The following is a 20642-nucleotide window of genomic DNA, read 5'->3' as shown; positions in this document are numbered from 1 at the left end:
CCCTGCTGATTTAGTTTAAACCCCCCCGAAGAGCACTAACAAATCTCCCCCCCAGGATATTGGTACCCCTCTGGTTCAGGTGAAGACCATCCTGTTTGTAGAGGTCCCACCTACCCCAGAAAGAGCCCCAATTATCCAGGAAACCAAAACCCTCCCTCCTACACCATCCCTGCAGCCACGTGTTCAACTCCTCTCTCTCCCTATTCCTCTCTTCGCTAGCACGTGGCACAGGCAACAACCCAGAGATAACAACTCTGGTTGTTCTCGCTCTAAGCTTCCACCCTAGCTCCCTGAATTTCTGCCTTAAATCCCCATCTCTCTTCCTACCTATGTCGTTGGTGCCTATGTGGACCACGACTTGGGGGTGCTCCCCCTCCCCCTTAAGGATCCCAAAAACACGATCGGAGACATCACGTACCCTGGCACCTGGGAGGCAACACACCAACCGTGAGTCTCTCTCGTTCCCACAGAACCTCCTATCTGTTCCCCTAACTATGGAGTCCCCAATGACTAATGCTCTGCTCCTCTTCCCTTTTCCCTTCTGAGCAACAGGGACAGACTCTGTGCCAGAGACCTGCACCCCATTGCTTACCCCTGGTAAGTCGTCCCCCCCAACAGTATCCAAAACGGTATACCTGTTGTTGAGGGAAACGGCCACAGGGGATCCCTGCACTGCCTGCTGGTTCCCTTTCCTTCCCCTGACGGTAACCCATCTACCTACTTCTTTTACCTGAGGTGTGACTGCCTCCCTATAACTCCTGTCAATAATCCCCTCCGCCTCCCGAATGATCCGAAGTTCATCCAGCTCCAGCTCCAGTTCCCTAACGCGGTCTGCGAGGAGCTGGAGTTGGGTGCACTTCCCGCAGATGCAGTCAGCAGGGACACTCTTGGCGACCCCTACCTCCCACATTCTGCAGGAGGAACATACAACATACAACTTTATATATCACACAACTTAGAAAAGTGTGAAAACATTATTTACTACTCAATTACAGTGTACAGATATTGTGCAAAATTTCTTCTTCAACTTATTAATAGATATTGCATGCCGAGTACAGTAGATGAATTCTACTACAGCTGTGTGATGTAGTTCTTCATTTATTCTTCTGCTACAAGACTGCATTATGCAACATTAATCTGTCCTTCCACAACCCTGGTAATTGCCATGTGGTATTGCTTCAATTTATTTCATTTAGATAAGATATTTAGTTTCACACTCCCGCTTTTCTATTTCTCTTCTATTAGCCCATAACTACTGGGATGTCTTGTTGCTCTTCTCTATACTCTTCACTGTATTCCTAAAAAAATATGCAATCTGCCAGTCAAATCCAACGTTTCATGTCACTGTACAAAACGGTTATTTTCAGCTGACAGTAGAACACTGTTGATCTGAAACAGGTTGGAATTGAAGGTAGTCCACACTAGCAATTTGTTCAAGCTAAGAATTAGTTGCTCAGAATTGCTTTTGGGGACATTAAAGGTGCTAAAGAATATGGATGAGTTCGACGAACAACTATTTAAATTTAATAGAGGAATAGCGTTTTAAGCATAAGGAAAAATTCCCATTTAAAGATAGTATGATAACTGCCAGCAACAGTTTATTCAAATGTGCTCTGCTCCCACAGCGCTGTCGATTCAAATGACAACACTCCCTTTTGATTCCAACTTCCATCAGACCTTTTTCAGCATGATTTTTACATTTGGAAAGATAACTTGCAGCATAAATGGAAAATGAGATGGGAGGGCTTACACACTGCCATTCCTTTTGGCAATTACCAATATTAAATTTTTTTTTTTAAAGTTGCCACCCCGAGTTAGATTACTGGACTAGCACTGTGCTACTTTATTTAGCAATCATGATTACATACTTGGCCTGACCCATATCTTGCTGAAAAAAGGCATGACAATAACCTTCAGCATTTCAGTACAGCACATATTTGCATTCATATTCAATGTTGCTCTTGTATTTCATTTAACAGAGGACTACACCCATTTACAAACTATTGCATTCCAATGAGTAATTTAAACCAGAGGGGGATACAATGCCATGTGAAACTTACCTTTCACTTATTTTACATTTTAATCGTCCAAGGTCACTCCCTCATTAACATTTCAAATGGCTGGCTTGGGTCCAGATCTTCACACATTGTTTTGGGATTTTTTTAAACGTAACTTATCCTCAATATATAAAAAGCAATGAATGATTGTGTTATCATTTGTAGTAACTTGTCTGATGACTGGATTAGTTACAAAAATCAGCCACTATTACATCATATAAAATGGAAAAGTTGCTGATCCGCCTCTCTTTCCTTTCAGTCAAAGAAATGAAAGTAACAGTTGGAACAATGAGAGAGTTACTTTTTACTGTGGCATCTTCAGATAAGCCCCCGGCTTTAAACCACTTTTTGCACAACTCCTGTGAATGAAGACCAAAAGAGATTCTGTTCATTTATTTTCAGCAGCGCTTTCCAATGTAGACCCATGGGCATTAGGACCCAAGGGGCACGTGTTTGCCTGCAACTTCATTGTCAGATGACTGCTCAAAGTGCAAGTGCAAACTCGACAGCAGCTCATTTTCCTGGTACGAGTGAACTCAGAAAAAAGGCAACATGAGAGATCCAGTGAGCGGGTGCACAGTAAGAAAACTTTCTTTTCACTACTCCTTGTTCAAGCTTTTTGAAGATAGAAAGTTAAAAACACTTTTACTTAGTTTGGGAAGGAAAATGGTTAAAGAGTTTATCAGGGCAACAGCTTTATTTTTGTGTAACTCTACTTTCGCATTGTTTCTTTAAAATTTTGATATTTACGATTTTTTTGTTCAAATGGTATATCAGTACGATTGCTAGTGTGAGATTCTTTGTGTAAGTTTTACCTGCATTCAGAATAAAATTGGGTAAACAATATGCGAACTTTCGTGTCTAATGTAAACATTAATAGATTAAGTGAGTTAGTACAATCCTTTGAATTCACTATTAGCTATAAGGATCCTGTATGAAATGAACTTGAGAGCCAACTGATGCTAAATTGGAAAATTTATTCAGCGAACCCATTACTTAGGAGCGGGGGAGAAACCCAACAACTACAGACCTGTCAGTTCAACCTCGATTGCGGGGAGGTTACTGGGATCTATCAGAGACAGAGTGACTGCGCATTTGAGCAAGTATAAGTTGATAAGAGAGAGTCAGTGCTGATTTATGAAGAGGAGGGCATGTCTGTCTAATCGAGGTTATTTTTTTTTTGAGGAAATGACTAACATGATGGACAAGGGAGCGTCAAGAGTGTTGTCTCTGGAATTCCAGAAGGCATTTTGTTAAGGTTCAGTACAAGAGAATATTAGCTAAAATGAGAGTGCATGGCATTGGAGGTAAATTTGGCACGAGATGACATTTGGTTGAGGGGTAAAAGAGAGTAGGGATAAAAGAGAATGCATTCATCTTGACAGAATGTGACAATTGAAGGGCTGGATTTTGCTCAGAGGCAAGGGGGGAGCAGGGGAGCTGGAATGAGGTCAGGAAACTTGGAAGAATAGCAGGACCGAATGAACTTTTCCCAGCCTCAGCCAGCCAGATTAAGAGGCCTTTGGCACCAGGCTGCAGCTGGGAGAGAAGAGAAGGGATGGAGGGAAGGATCGGAGGCTGGGGGTAGGGGGTGGTGGGGAGATTGGAGGCCTTGGAGAAAAGTCGAAAGCCTTGGAGGGGAAGCCAGGGAGCGATCAGAAGGGTTGTAAGTGGGTGGGTGGTTGGCCAGGCAGGTATGCCTGACCCAGCAAGTAAGTAAAAAGGCATTGGTACCTGCATCTAGTAGTCCCATCTTTCTTTAGCTGTCAGGTTTTCCAAGGCACAGGAAATCCGAATGGCCAGAGTTAAGTTTGAAAATGTGGACCAAGATGAGGCTGCCAGCCTTATTATAATATTTAAGTTGCCAAGCTGCCTCCTGGGAGAGAGTTGGTTGTCTGCCCCCATCCCACCTCCGTAAAAAACAGAATTGAGCGGGTTGGAGGAGGATTGGGGTCAGGATTCAGATTTTCAACATGGTAGCCTTCCCAAATCCATTGCTTTTTTGGGGAATTAAAATTCCTCTATTGTTGTTCCCCAGGGATCTGTACTAGGGCATCAGCATTTCATTATATACATCAATGATTTGTATAAAGGAATAGAGAATTGTATATCCAGGTTTGCAGATGACAGTTAAGAGGAGCTGTAAGTTGTGTAGATGGGAGCAGGAGGTTACAAAGGGGCATAGACAGATTCGTTTTTTAAATTCATTCATGGGATGTGCGCATCACTGGCCAGGCCAGCATTTATTGCCCATCCCTAATTGCCCTTGAGAAGGTGGTGGTGCGCTGCCTTCTTGAACTGCTGCAGTCCATGTGGGGTAGGTATACCCACAGTGCTGTTAGGAAGGGAGTTCCAGGATTTTGACCCAGCAACAGTGAAGGAATGTCGATATAGTTCCAAGTCAGGCTGGTGTGTGACTTGGAGGGGAACTTGCAGGTGGTGGTAGTCCCATGCATTTGCTGCCCTTGTCCTTCTAGTTGGTAGAGGTCGTTGGAAGGTGCTGTCTAAGGAGCCTTGGTGCATTGCTGCAGTGCATCTTGTAGATGGTACACACTGCTGCCACTGTGTGTCGGTGGTGGAGGGAGTGAATGTTTGTAGATGGGGTGCCAATCAAGCGCGCTGCTTTGTCCTGGATGGTGTCGAGCTTCTTGAGTGTTGTTGGAGCTGCACCCATCCAGGCAAGTGGAGAGTATTCCATCACACTTCTGACTTGTGCCTTGTAGATGGTGGACAGGCTTTGGGGAGTCAGGAGGTGAGTTACTCGCCTCAGGATTCCTAGCCTCTGACCTGCTGTTGTAGCCACAGTATTTATATGGCTACTCCAGTTCAGCTTCTGGTTAATGGTAGCCCCTGGGATGTTGATTGTGGGGGATTCAGCGATGGTAATGCCATTGAATGTCAAGGGGAGATGGTTAGATTCTCTCTTGTTGGAGATGGTCATTGCCTGGCACTTGTGTGGCGCGAATGTTACTTGCCACTTGTCAGCCCAAGCCTGGATATTGTCCAAGTCTTGCTGCAATTCTACACGGACTGCTTCAGTATCTGAGGAGTCACAAATGGTGCTGAACATTGTGCAATTATCAGTGAACATCCCCACTTCTGACCTTATGATTGAAGGAAGGTCATTGATGAAGCAGCTGAAGATGGTTGGACCGAGGACACTACCCTGAGGAACTCCTTGTAATGTCCTGGAGCTCAGATAATTGACCTCCAACAACCACAATTATCTTCCTTTGCACGAGGTATGACTCCAACCAGCGGAGTGTTTTTCCCCCTGATTCCCATTGACCTCAGTTGTGCTTGGGCTCCTTGATGTCATGCTCAGTCAAATGCTGCCTTGATGTTTCAGGCAGTCACTCTCACCTCACCTCTTGAGTTCAGCTCTTTTGTCCATGTTTGAACCAAGGCTGTAATGAACTCAGGAGCTGAGTGGCCCTGGCAGAACACAAACTGAGCGTCACTGAGCAGGTTATTGCGAGGCAAGTGCCACTTGATGGCACTGTTGATGACACCTTCCATCACTTTACAGATGATTGAGAGTAGGCTGATGGGGCGGTAATTTGCCGGGTTGGACTTGTCCTGCTTTTTGTGTACAGGACATACCTGGGCAATTTTCCACATTGCAGAGTAGATGCCAGTGTTTTAGCTGTACTGGAACAGCTAGGGGCGCGGAAAGTTCTGGAGCACAGGTCTTCTGTACTATTGCCGGAATATTGTCAGGGCCCATAGCCTTTGCAGTATCCAGTGCCTTCAGACGTTTCTTGATATCACACAGAGTGAATCGAATTGGCTGAAGTCTGGCATCTGTGATGCTGGGGACTTCAGGAGGAGGTCGAGATGGGTCATCAACTTGGTACTTCTGGCTGAAGATTGTTGCAAATGCTTCAGCCTTATCTTTTGCACTGATTTGCTGGGCTCCCCCATCATTGAGGATGGGGCTATTTGTGGAGCCACCTCCTCCAGTTAGTTGTTTAATTGTCCACCTCCATTCACGGTTGGATGTGGCAGGACTGCAGAGCTTTGATCTGATCTGTTGGTTATGGGATCGCTTAGCTCTGTCTATCGCATGCTGCTTATGCAGTTTGGCACGCAGGTAGTCCTGGGCTGTAGCTTCACCAGGTTGACACCTCATTTTAAGGTATGCCTGGTGCTGCTCCTGGCATGCCCTCCTGCACTCTTCATTGAACCAGGGTTGGTCTCCTGGCTTGATGTTAATGGTAGAGTGGGGGATATGCTCGGCCATGAGGTTACAGATTGTGGTTGAGTACAAATCTGCTGCTGATGGCCCACAGTGCCTCATGGATGCCCAGTTTTGCATTGCTAGATCCGTTCGAAATCTATTCCATTTCGCATAATGGTAGTGCCACACAACACAAAGGAGCGTATCCTCAATGTGAAGGCGGGACTTTGTCTCCACAAGGACTGTGCAGTGGTCACTCCTACCAATACTGTCATGGACTCGTGCATCGGCGGCAGCCAGATTGGTGAGGATGAGGTCAAGTATGTTTTCCCCTCTTGTTGGTTCCCTCACCACCTTCCGCATACCCAGTCTATGTCCTTTAGGACTCGGCCAGCTCGGTCAGTACTGGTGCTACCAAGCCGCTCTTGGTGATGGACATTGAAGTCTCCACCCAGAGTACACTCTGTGCCCTTGCCACCCTCAGTGCTTCCTCCAGGTGCTGTTCAACATGGAGGAGTACTGACTCATCAGCTGAGGGAGGGCGGTAGGTGGTAATCAGCAGGAGGTTTCCTTGTCCATGTTTGACCTGATGCCATGAGACTTCATGGGGTCCAGAGTCGATGTTAAGGATTCCCAGAGCAACTCCCTCCCTACTGTATACCACTGTGCCGCCACTTCTGCTGGGTCTGTCCTGCCGGTGGGACAGGACATACCCGGGGATGGTGATGGCAGTGTCTGGGACATTGTCTGTCAGGTATGATTCCGTGAGTATGACTATGTCAGGCTGTTGCTTGACTAGTCTGTGGGACAGCTCTCCCAACTTTGGCACAAGCCCCCAGATGTTAGTAAGGAGGACTTTGCAGGGTCGACAGGGCTGGGTTTGCCGTTGTCGTTTCCGGTGCCTAGGTCGATGCCAGGTGGTCTGTCCAGTTTCATTCCTTTTTTATTGACTTTGTAGCAGTTAGATACAACTGAGTGGCTTGCTAGGCCATTTCAGAGGGCCTTGTAAGAGTCAACCACATTGCTGTGGGTCTGGAGTTAAGTAGGCTAACTATGATAGCTGAAGTTCAAAGTGGGGAAGTGTGAGTTAATCCATTTTGGATCCAAGAAAGACAAATTGGAAAAATATTTTAATGGCAGAGGACTAGAAACTGTGGAGGAGCAAAGGGATTTGAGTGGGTAGGTACACAAATCATAAAAAGCTAGTGTACAGGTATGCAAAATAATCAAGAAGGCAAATTGGAATGTTTACTTTTATCTCGAGGATTGGAATATAAAGGGGAGGAAGTGATGCTTCAGTTGTAAAGAGTCTGGATCATTCCCCATGTGCAATATTACATTCGGTATGAGAAGCATATATTGACCTGGGAGAGGGTTCAGCTCAGATTCATGTCAATGATGCCAGACTTGAAGGATTAAATTATGAAGATAGATTGTGTAAAATTGGTTTGTACTCCTTCGAATTTAGAGAGTTGAAAGTTTATCTAACTGAAGTGCTTTAAATGAAAGGATTTGATGCAGTAGATACAAAGAAGCTATTATCTCTAAATAAAAAATAAATAAATAACTGGGGGGCATTCAGAACAAGGGGACGCAATTTTAAAGTTAGAGCTAGGCCATTCAGGAATGATATTAGGATGCACCTTTTCACACAAAGGGCAGTAGAAATGTGGAATTCTGTTCCCAAAGAGATTGTGAATGCTGGGTCAGTTGAAAACTTCAAGGCTGATAGCAACTGATTTTTTATTAGGTAAAGTTATCAAGGAATATGGATCAAAAGCAGGTAAAGAGTTGAGATACAGATCAGCTATAATCTAATTGAATGGTGGAACAGGCTCAAGGGACTGAATGGTCTACTCCTAATCCTATATTCCAAATTACAATACAGTAAGAAGGTACTCCGTAAATTCAATGTGAAAAATAAATGATGTAAATTGGTTTAATATGCTTCCTTTCTTCTTTTCTGACAATCTTAGACCTGACTTATAAAATGATACTTTTCCAATTTTTAGTTTAAAAAAATGAATATCTGTGAATATTAACTGGCATCTGGTTATTTTCAGTATGATAGAATGTATCAACATATCAAGAAATTTGGCAAAAATGGTGACAATTACTGCAAAGAACTCATAGCTGTCCTTCAGCAGAGGTACAATGAATACAACATTAACTTGATTATCCGTACAGAAATCACAAATGATTAGCCATATATCTGAACATTAAAAGGGAGTTTTATGTCTGGCAATGCTGATCCATGTTACTGCTGTGTAAAATATGATCTTGTGTATGTGAATCCTATTATTCTTCAATGGGATAAATAATAAACATTAAAATGAAGCACCACCTGGATTACTTAGATATTCAGGTGGATGAGAAAAAAAAATGTAATAATTGCATAATAAAAGAATTACCAGTATTAACTTGATTAATTTTAAGCAGTAGCTACATCATTAATATTGGTTCATTCTAATGATATTGTTCAATGCATGATAGCATATTCGCAGTATGTTGTTTAAACATATAGTGTGATGTAATATATATTTAACTAGAAATAGCATTTGTTCTGTCTCACAGCATTATTAAATTGAACATTGATTCAAATGAATTATTTTATAGGTGTGTTTACACCAAACAAATTCAAACCATAATGTCAAAGCTAGGAAGTTAATGTAAATAAAGTTGGAAAATTGTTTCAGAACCAGATTTTACACCTAGATTTTTTATAAATTAGGGTTAAAGGCTAGACAAAAATTATTAAAATGTGCTTAATTTCTTCCTATCACTGAAGTACCTTTCTGTTAGTGAGCTGCACTTCCTGTCATTTGTATGTTCTCCTGTGGCTGAAACACTTGCCCATTGTCAGAAAGTTCCTGTATCAATGAAACACACTTCTCTGACAAGAATGTTCTTTCCCTGAAATGTTTCTCTATCACAGAAATGGTTTTGTTTGCTTTCTTTGCAAGGAAACAATTTTCCTATCATTGTCATGTTCTTTCAATCACTGAAATATTTCTATCAGGAGAAATGTTCCTCTTTGCTGAAGCATTCTTTCTGTTGATGAGAGGCTTGTCTATTGCTAAAATGTTCTTGCCTTATATTGTTCTTTGTATTGCTGAAATATTTTTCCTGTCAGCAAAACATTCTACGAGGCATAATCTATTATCAAGTTATTTAATGGTTTTCTCATCAGAGGTGAATTTCAGGAACACACAAATTGCCAGACCACTGACCTCCATTTTCCATCCCTGAGGTAGTGGTTGGTGATCTGCATAAACCAAGAAACAACATTTAGAGGTCAAGAACAATCCTGAAATTGATGCCAATGTAATAACTTGAACACCTTCGTAACAGATAATCTACTGTCATGCAGGTCCCCACCTGCAAAGAATGAGGCACATTGGTTTTGTCATAGGAACATCGATTTTGAACTGTTGCTGGAGTGAGGTAATGACTTGTTGAACAGATCAGCCGTGGCTGGAAAAAACATTTGCATACGAACAGATGGTGCTTGTGTAGGCAAAGGACCATTCCCTGATACATTCAACCCACAATGTATGTTGATCACTGGACAGTGAGGGTGTGGGGAAGCGCATTCCAGGGCCTGCTGGGGTGATGCAATCCACAGAGGCCAGGACTGGTCAGACCAGCTAGTCACATGACTAATTGGTTGTTCCAGGGTTTTTTGAACTAGCTACAGGGAGTTTGATCTCAGAAAGACTGGACTGAGAAGATCTCTCCTGTCTGCTCCCATCTTTTTCTCACATTCCTCTAAATCCACTGAAGACACATGAAGCCCAAGGAGGAAAAGTCTCCTACAGCGAACAAGGTTTAAGAAGAATACTGGGCCCCAACGAAAAGCAAGATCTACCTACAATCAAGGACTGTACAGTGAGCTTGAAGAACAGTAACAAAAACGTTTCAGATATTGCCTTAAACTTTTCCACTTTATTTTTCTTCTCTTTTCTGTCTCTATTTGCATGTGTGTATCGCATATGCATGCTAGCATGGGCGCGTCGTGTATCCATAGGCGTTTACCAAATTAGAGTTTAAGTTCAAGTTTAGTAAATTTTCTTCTTTAAACCTAAGAAAACCTGTTTGTGCTGGTTTCTTTGCCTTATCATTGAAAAGCGGTGAACAAGGATTCACCAAGGGGGAGCTAAAAATACAGTGTTTAAAAATAAAACCATGTTACAGTAAGACCAGGTGACGGCTGAGAGGGACCCCTAGACACCTTTCTCACCTGGTTGTAACACTACGAAGAACAAAAGCTAGCATATGATTATTTAATGCCAGTAGCAGATTTTCCATGATGCTGTTGACATGTATTAGAACACACAGCCCAACTCTGAAGTTCCAGACACCTTAACACTGTCCCTTTAACTTACTACCAGACTTTAAAACCTGTTGATTTCCACCCTGGGGAATGACAAAATTATAATGTTCCAGAGCTGGGGGTTGTGGAATAAATTTACACACTGCAAACCAAAGGCCCAATTTTAACTCTGTATAAGTGAATGGCTTTTGAATGAGTTGAAATTGGGCCCTTGCAAGAGTTTTATTTCATACCACTTTGGATCTACAGTAGTGAACTTAGGATGTGAAGGCTAGCAGCAGCTTGGGAGACTGAGCCTTAGCAACAAGAAGACTTGAAATGAGACTTATCTGGCTATTTTTCGCAGCTCATTAATGAGTGTTATTATTGTACTATGAAAGCTAGGTCATGCTTAATTAACCCAATAGAACTCTGACAGAATCACTGAGGTGGAAATAGAAGAGGATCGATGAATGTTGCATCTGTGAATTTTCAGAAGATATTTGAAAAGGGACTGTACATAACATTGTTAACTAAAATTGAAGCATGTAGAGTAGTGGCATGGATAGGAAACTGGGGGCCAAATTTCTTATGGAATCTGATGGGACAGCTCAAACAAAGGCCAGACAAGCTGGGTCCTGATCTTTGCTGGTCAAGCATGTCAAACGGGTGGGACTGCAGGCAGAGATACCATTCTCAGCTGCATAAGGGATGCAGTCTAACACTTAAGACTGGCATGATGGCTGAAAATGAGCCATACCAGCTTTGAGAATGGTGCCCCACTGGTTGTTTCGGCCAGGGAAGCAGCCTGAGAGATGGATTTTTAAAAAAATTTTGCTATGAGCCCCTTTGCACAGGGGAGCATGTGACCTGATTTATGAATAAAGGAGAGTATATCCACTAAGCTAGAATGGTATAGTGAATAGTAAATGGGAGAGCAGAAAACTTAGGACCTAAAACAGATTAAGTAATTGGGCAAAATAATGGGCAGATGCATTTTAAAAAATGAAATGTGAAGTAGTACATTTTGAATGTAAGAATAGCAGATAGGAGTGGTTAGGATCTGGAATGCATTGCCAGAGAGTGTGGTGGTGGCAGATACAATTGTGGCTTTCGAAAGGGATTTGGATAATTACCTGAAGAGAAAAACTTTTCAGGGCTACGGGGAAAAGACGGGGGAGAGGAACTAGCTGAGTTATTCTTCCAGAGAGCTGGTACAGCCACAATGGGCTGAATGACTTCTTTCTGTCCTGTAACAATTCTATGGTTCTAGGGATAAATGGGGAAACACTAGCTGAATAAATGAATATAGGGATTTGAAGAATGAGATACATAAATTAGCTCAGTCAGAAGTGCAAAATGCAATCAAGCAGGCTAATGGGGTTCTGGAATCATCACAAAAGGTTTCAAATATTTAAGCAAGAAACTACTTCCACTATTTATGCAGAGCACTAATCAGACCTCATTTGGTTCAGTTACAGGTGCTAGGGATGAAGACTGGAAAAGAGAAGGTTAAGGGATGATTGAGGTGTTTAAAATAATGAAAGGAACTTACAGGATTGATTGGGAATGACTTTTCTATCTAGTAAGATAATCCAGGCTTAGAGTTCCTTCTGTTCTGTTGCACTGGCAGAAGTGTAGCATGTCCACCCATCCCTGCGCCACTTTGCTAACATTAACAAATTTACCAGGATCGTAATATTTGCTTAATTGTCAGCAGACTCCTGTTGGAGACCAGTCAGTAAGCGACTTTATTCGCCCATTAGGGTGGATGCCAACATGGTCCTATTGGTTTTAAAACTGCTTCAAGGGAAAATGTCAGCAATTCGAGCAGAGCTGAAAGTCATGGTTGCCTGAAGATCTGCAGGAAGCAGGGCTTCCAACTTCTCAGACATGGCAATGCAGGTACTATTGGAACAGATGAAGGAAAGGTTGGCAGAATTATTTGGCACCCAGGGGAGGAGACCATCTTATGCAACAGTGAGAGTGCAGTATAGGGGGGAGGATGAAGTAATAAATGCTGCTTCCACAACCCCCTGATCAACAATTCAATACAGGATAAAATTTAATAACTTGATCAGAATGGGCAAAATAAAATGCTTACCTTACTGAACCTTGTATGTTGTTCTGCTAGTCCAATGTGTCTTCTATTTGCATGTAAAGGGCGTTGCAAAGCACTTGTTCTCACATGCACAATTGTCTGTCTATCAACACTCTGCAAGTGATTGCATAATCACTAACTCCTCCTTATTCCCATGCTCATTACTGAAACTTTAAATATCAATCCTATTCCTGTCATGAGTCATCTACAGTCATGCAGTATTCATGCAGTTACTCAGTCCCCTGCCAATTCCCACATGGTCGAAACAAGTTAGACTTAGTCATCTGCATTCATGTTGTAGCAAAAGGTGGAAGAAGAGGAATCATTTTGCTCTAGCTGTCACGCCATCAGTCATTCATTCCATCGGTCCCAAGCATCAGTCCAGAAATAGGCACTCACAGACATCAGAATGGGTGATGCACAATTGGCCAGGAGAAGGGAGGATGGATGAAGAGGACAGTGTTATCTCTGATCTGAGGATCCAGATATGTTCAGCCTTGCCTGGGGAGCTTTGGAACATAAACATAAATCACATCGGCTTTGCTTTTAAACAAAGGATGCAAACAGAGGATCGCACTCCTGTACAAGCACGTTGAAGTGATTTATGACTTTAACCCCTGATAGGGATTAAACCAAATCAGGCATACATCCCCTATGAGTAATTAAGTTCAAACCAGACAAATTCTTATAGACACTTATTTGGGTCCAAAGAATTGAACTAGTCTTCCCTCAAAGAAGGAAAACTAACAGAGAATATTACCATCTATTGGATAGCCTATTTTTTAATAATTATGGCTAAGTCATAAATATCCCAGATATTATAAGGGTCTGAGAAACTCTCTTCAATATGTATCTGTCCACTTAGAGACACAGAGAGGGGGTTCTTATAGTTGTATACAGAATACTACATGAGACAATTTATTAACTTTTATATATGTATTAAAGAATTCCACATGCAATACACTTTTAAGTGGATAAGTATATCACAATATCAAATATTACTAAGAGATGTAATACATAATCTTATTTCTAAAATAGAATCCAAAAGTTTAACCCTGCTAATGTTACAGCAAATATCTTAGAATATCCATCAAAAGTTAAAGTAAACTTTTACCTTAAATTCCCTGAGTAAGCCATAGGGTGAGAAGTATTGATGAGGAATTCAACACTTCTAATTTTTGCTTCAGAAACCCTTCATGTTTATGCTGTTTCTACGGTATCATCTGACCTTTTAGCATATAGGTGTTACCTTTCTCTGTGTTTTTCCTGCTTTTGAGATCCATATTTGGTAGTATCTTTAACTAACATCTCCACTTAATGTTTTGCTGGAATTCCCCTGCTCTTGAAGTTGTGAGCATTTATCAGGTCAAAATGTTTATAATTGTGTTTACTTGACATCTTGTTCCTGTGAGTACTATTCCATTTCATTATTTTATTATGGTACCTTGAAACAACCTTTTGAGTCGATCTGTCTACATTTTATCAACATTATCAATTAATTTTATTGCTACCTCTTACTGACGTCACACAGGATGTTTCAATGTGTGTTTATCCTCCAACTCCCTGGCAACAGAAACGCTGAAATGGATTTTCCAACTTAAAAGTTGTTTTTGTTTCACATTCTATTGTAACAGGGACCTTGAAAGATCTTGAAATTTCTAACTCTACCTTCTTGAAGGGGAATTTCAGTGAGTCTTGAAAACTGACCATTTATTCAATCTTTAATTCTAAAAGATATAATATCTTAACTATATCTAAATTTTACCTAATTAAGCCTATTATACCTATGTTTCATCACGACGTAAGGGACTGCCTCCCAGAATATGCTGCAGCTGTCTGGCTAGTCTGGAGTCCACCATCAGAGAGGGTTTCTATCTCTTCAGAGGTCCATGGAGAGATTGGCATCCCCGTAAACAAGTCCTTGGGAGTAATGTCCGTTCCAGTTTCAATGGAACTAAAACAACAACTTGTATTTATATAGCCTCTTTAACGTTATAAAATGTCACAAGGGACATTGTAAAACAAGATATGACACTGAGCCACATAAAGAGAGTTAGGGCAGATGACCAAAAGCTTGGTCAAATAACAAGGTATTAAGGAGTGTCTTAAAATAAGAAAGAGAGATAGAGAGGCGGAGAGGTTTAGGGAGGGATTTCCAGAGATTAGGGCCCAGGCAGCTGAAGGCACGGCCATCAATGGTGGAGCGATTAAAATTGGGAATGTTCAAGAGGCCAGAATTAGAGAAGCGCAGGTATCTTAGAGGTCTGTGAGGCTTGAGGAGATTATAGAGATAGGGAGAGGCAAGGCCATGGAGGGATTTGAAAACAAGGATGAGAGATTTCAAATCGAGGCGTTGCTTAACTGGTCCCCAGTGTAGGTCATTGAGCGCAGGAGTGATGGGTGAATGGAACTTGGTGCAAGTTGGGACATGGGCAGCAGAGTTTTGAATGGCCTCAAGTTTACGGAGGGTAGAACATGAGTGGTCGGCCAGGACTGCGTTAGAATAGTCAATTCAGAAGTAAGAAAGGCACGGAGGAGTGTTTCAGAAGCAGATGAGCTGAGGCAGGGGTAGAGTTGGGCAACGTTGCGGAGGTGGGAATAGGCAGTCTTAGTGATGGTGCGGATATGTGTTTGGAAGCTCATCTCAGGGTCAAACCCTAACACCAAGGTTGCGAACAGTCCTATTCAGCCTGAGACAGTTGCCAGGAAGAGGCATGGGCTCATTGGTTAGGGAGCGGAGTTTGTTGTCGGGACCGAAGACAATTGCTTCAGTCTTCCCAATATATAATTGGAGGCAATTTCTGCTGCTCCAGTACTGAATGCTGGACAAGCTGTCTGGTAATTTAGAGACAGTGGAGGGCTCAGGAGAGGTGATGGTGAGGTAGAGCTGAGTGTCGTCAGTTCTCATGTGGAACCTGACATTGTGTTTTTGGATGATGTCACTGAGGGGCAACAAGTAGATGAGAAATAGGAGGGGGGCCAAGGATAGATCCTTGGGGAAGTCACCAGAGGTAATTGTGCAGGAGTGGGAAGAGATTCTCTGTCTACCATTAGATAGATAAGAATGGAACTAGGCGAGTGCAGTCCCACCCAGCTGATGAGGAGCAACCACAAAGGATTCTCTGCCTCGATTGAGACCATTTGATTTTTCCAGCTGATCTGTTGCCTCTTGGAAAATGTACTGGGCATTATTGGCCTGTTAGAATCTAGCATTTTTGCAGAACTGCAGGTCCAGTGTTGGGTCCCCCAGATGTTTGAACATGCAGGTTTTTTAGCAACAGGACTAGATTGCTCTGGCATCTGATTTGAAGATGCAACCTTGCATTGATCTTTCTCAGGGCAGTGGCTGCTGGATATAACAATCATCTCAGTCCTACGTGGCCTAATATGACAGTCAGCAGCTGGCGAAGCCATGCTTTTGGAGGTTCAGGTGGTACCTAGACATTTTGCTTCAAGATTAGTGGTTGAGTATGTAGAGGTACAAGAGTTTGTTGTTAATATTATATGCTACACAATCATGTGTAACATATGTATAATATGTAGTAATAAATCGCATTTTCAGCTTTTGCTCCTTCCTCGTTAATAGGGATACTAGGGATTGGAACAGGTATTAGTGGAAATGACGAAAGAGATGGTGAAGATGATAAATATGGGGAGTTGGGTGTCTCTATGAATTTGCTGAGACTTCATTTGTTTTTCTCATATCACAGCATGTCTGGCATTTCTTGGACCAGCAACAGGATAACCTTCTAAGCCAACCTCATTCTTTTGCTGATCATTATCTCCATTCAGATGCTCCTCCCTTTCCCAAGATACTTCCTCCACTTCCTGTAGCTGGATTCTCTCCAGTATACAATTATACAGGATGCAATAACTGATGACAATTCTGGATTCTTGTGGTGGAGCATATTTCTTGGGAAGATTTTATTTTACTGTAATGTAATTAGGGAGAAAATTTTAATTTTAATGGGTGTGCCTGTCAGACAGAACAGTTATGATAGACTGAACAGTTCACTACAGGTATAAAACTTTTCATTGTATAGGCTGCTGTATCAAAAAAAAAATTAATTGTGTGGTATTGCAGTTTTAAACAGTGTGCATCAAAAAGCAGGCACTGTTCTTAAAAAAATGGTAATTGTGTGGCACTGCAGTTTTAACAATTGCATTAATCTACTGTAAGTCACATGACAGTTTATTGTGTTTGTTTTAAGATCTGACCTAGAAAAGAGGTACGCCAAAGGACTCCTCAGACTGGCAAGTAAAATTACCAAAGCATCCACCAACATAATAAAAAAGTAAGCAACATATCCAAAATACAAGTTTCTGTATTTAAATAACAAGGATAAAAAGCAACAGCTGATTTGAATGTAGTGATTATTGATGTGTCTAGGGTACTCATCTGATTAATATAGTGTTTTTTTAAGAGTTGCTGGTACAAAGCCCGAAGATCTTGTTCATAACTTTTTCCATTAACATAGAAAAATAGAAGTCTTACTGTACAGAAGGAGGCCATTTGGCCCATCATGTCTGTGCTGGCCAAAAAGCGTCATCAAGTGTAATCCCACCTGTCAACCCTTTGTCTGTTTTCCAGTAGGTTATGGCACTACAAGTGAATACCTGGGTATTAGTTAAGTGCGACAAGGATTTCTGCCTCTACCACCCTTTAAGGCAGTGAATTCTAGACCCCCAAGACCCACTAGGTGAAGAACTTTCTTCTGAACTGCCTTCTAATCCTTCTGCCAAATAATTTAAAATCTATGCCCTCTGATTATTAACCTCTTTGCTAAGGGATATAGGTCCTTCCTATGCATTCCAACTAGGCCCCTCATAATTTTAAAATTTTAAATTAGATCTCCTGTCAGCCTCCTCTTTTCCAAAGTAAATAGCCCCAACCTATCTAATCATTCCTCATAGCGAAAATTCACCATTCCTGGCAATATCCTCATTCTACTCCTCTGTATCCTCTCTAGTGCGATCACATTCTTCTGTAATGCAGTGACCAGAATTGTATGTAGTACTCTACTATGGTCTAACTAGTGTTTTACACAGTTCTAGCATAACCTCCCTGTTTTTATATTTCACGCGTAGACTAATAAAGGAAAGTATCCCGTACACCACCTTAAACACCTTATCTACCTGCCCACTACTGTGGACATGTACTCCAAGGTCCGTTTGTGCTTGTACATTTCTCATTATTCTGCCAATATTGTGTATTCCCTTGACATGTTTGCTCTCCCCAAATGCATTACCTCACACTTCTCCAGACTGAATTCCATTTGCTACTTTTCTGCCCAACTGACCAGTCTACTGATATCTTCCTGCTGCCTACAGCTTTCTTCCTCACTATCAATGACGGGGCCAATATTTGTATCATTTGCAAACTTCTTAAGCATGCCCTTACATTTAGATATAAATCATTGATATACTAAGAAAAGCAAATAACCCAATACTGAGCCCTGCAGAACCCCAGTGGAAACAGCCTTCTGGTCACAAAAACACTGTCAACCCTTTGCTTTCTGGTACTGAGCCAATTTTGGATTCCACATGTAATTTTCCTTTGGATCCCAGTGCCCTTAATATTTTGGCTGTGTTTGCTGACAATGCAACCACTAGGTGGCGCAGTACTTACACATGCGCAAATGCAGGCTCTTCAACTGGAACATCAGTGTCTGCGACTTCAAGGCAGCTGCCAGGATTAAAGATGGCAATTAATCGCAGGAAATGCTTATGGCTAGATCGTTCTAACAAACTAACCTTACATTAATTTGGATGGAAGCCCAGTAATATGCTACTATGGGGTTACAGGATACTAACTGTAATCCTCAGATCCATTTAATATTCCAGTAATCCTGTTCAATACAAAATGAATTTTCTAATTGAGTTTCCATTGGAAGATCATGAATTGGCACCCTGATAGATGGAAAGGAAAATTGGGCACAGTATAAAATGTGCTGCCAATTCGTTACTGTGAATCATTTATATGACTGATCCGGACTCATTTAACTGAATGCAGCTACTAGCTCCTGCCCCACTGGCTGCTCTCCACCCCCCCCCCCCCCCCTCTCACCCGGCAACTCGCTTTCTCCCCCTCCTCCCTACTGTCCGCTTCCACCCCGCCCCCCCCACAGCTGCTTGCTGCTCCCTCCCACTTCCCTGGCTGATTGTTCCTCGCTTTGCACCACCCCACTCTCCGGCCACTCGCTCCCCGTACCCTGCCTCCCAAGCCACGAGTTATAGGCTGCGCCGCTTCCCTCCTCTCTGCCACTCGCTCCCTTGTATGATCAGTCTCCACGCGCCGCCCGAAGAAGCAAGGCGGTCTGCAAAGGGTGACATTTGAGCGAGTGGCCGAGAGGAGGAAAGCAGCGTGGCCTAGTGCTAGTGGGTGGGGCTGCAGGGAGCGAGCGGTCGGAGAGCGGGGTGGCGCAAAGCAAGGAAAATTGGCCAGGGGAATGGGAGGGTGCAGTGAGGTCTGGAGCAAGCAGCTGAAAGGAGGAAGTGTCCAGGCCTGGAGTGAGTTGCCAAGGGGGGAGCGCGGCCATTGGGGCGGGAGTGAGTGATGGGGATTGAGCTCCAGCCTCAAAGTCTTCCATTCAGCCGCTTCTTCCAGCCGAGTGGGGAGCTGGATACCCGATGACGCTTTATCGTGCATGTGCGAAGATGGACCAGGTGTGGATATGCAATGATGTAATCCCGCACATGCGCCATGTAGTCCTGGCAAGATGTAACTGCGCATATCCGCAGCTTGGTACACTCTGGTGACATCAGCGGGCCGCAGCGTTGTCAGCAATCACTTTGTAATATTTTATAACTAATCTGCCTTGTGGAACCTTGTCTAAAGCCTTGCTAAGATCCATGTAGACGGTATCAAATGCATTACCTTCATTGACCCCCTTGTTACCTTCTCAAAAAATTCAAGCAAGTTTCCCAACCATCAGCCAACTTTCTGTCTACATTTCCTCATAACAAATGTCTATTTTCCTTTTCTAATTGACCTTTTTATGAATGCCTTCTAAAAATCTATATCCACTGCATCTGCAGCATTCTTTTATCGTTATTAGTTAGACTTGTTCAAACCTACATGTTTTGTTCGAAGTGCAAGCTGATAAGAAGGCAGTGAGGGCAACAAGCATCTGGGACAAGGTATCTCTTCCTTGTCACAGGTTACTGGCCAATTTGCACTTTAATAATTGTATTCATCATTCACGTACCATTATTTTCTCAGCAAATAATGAAGCATTCTAAAAGATCTGGACAACATTTAGGCTTGAGTTGTCAAGTGGCAAGTAACATTTGTGCCGCACAAATGCCAGGCAATGACCATCTCTAACAAGAGAGAGTCTAATCACTACCCCTTGACATTCAACAGCATTACCATCACTCAATGCCCCACCATCAACATCCTGGAGGTCAGCATTTACCAGAAACTTAACTGGCCCAGCCACATAAATACTGTGGCTACAAGAGAAGGTCAGAGGCTGGGAATTCTGCATCAAGTAACTCACCTCCTGACTCCCCAAAGCCTTTCCACCATTTATAAGGCACAAGTCTGGAGCATGATGGAATAATTGCCACTTGCCTGGATGGGTGCTGCTTAAATAACACTCACGACGCTCAACATCATCCAGGACAAAGCAGCCTGTTGGACTGCTACCCCATTAACCACCTTAAACATTCACTCCCTGAGTGTGCCATATACAAGGATGGACTGCAGCAACTTGCCAATGCTCCTTCAACAGCACCTTCCAAACCCGTGAGCTCTACCACCTAGAAGGACAAGGGCAGGAGACATATGGAAACACTGCCATCTGCAAGTTCCCCTCCAAGTCACACACCATCCTGACTCAGAACTATATCACCATTCCTTCATCATCACTGGGCCAAAATCCTGGAAATTGTTCCCTAACAGCAATGTGGGAGTATCTACACTAATCAGATTGTAGCGGCTTAAGAAGGCAGCTCACCACCACCTTCTCGAGGGCTATTAGGAATGGA

At 42.7% G+C, this 20642-nt stretch overlaps 1 protein-coding gene across 1 annotated transcript in view; it reads left to right on the top strand.

Moving 5' to 3' along the window:
- Positions 1-2516: 2516 nt before the first annotated feature.
- nostrin (nitric oxide synthase trafficking) overlaps positions 2517-20642 on the top strand; it is a 52994-nt gene continuing 34868 nt past the window's right edge. The window contains exons 1-3 of the mRNA XM_068035181.1: positions 2517-2636; positions 8301-8386; positions 16862-16945. Coding sequence (XP_067891282.1) covers positions 2610-2636; positions 8301-8386; positions 16862-16945 — 197 coding nt within the window. The 5' untranslated portion in view covers positions 2517-2609. The remainder of the gene's footprint in view (positions 2637-8300; positions 8387-16861; positions 16946-20642) is intronic.

Source organism: Heterodontus francisci, chromosome 7 (genome assembly GCF_036365525.1).
Source record: "Heterodontus francisci isolate sHetFra1 chromosome 7, sHetFra1.hap1, whole genome shotgun sequence".
Classification (NCBI taxonomy): domain Eukaryota; kingdom Metazoa; phylum Chordata; class Chondrichthyes; order Heterodontiformes; family Heterodontidae; genus Heterodontus; species Heterodontus francisci.
Note: the sequence above shows the minus strand (reverse complement) of the source record. Positions and strands in the feature narration are given on the sequence as shown.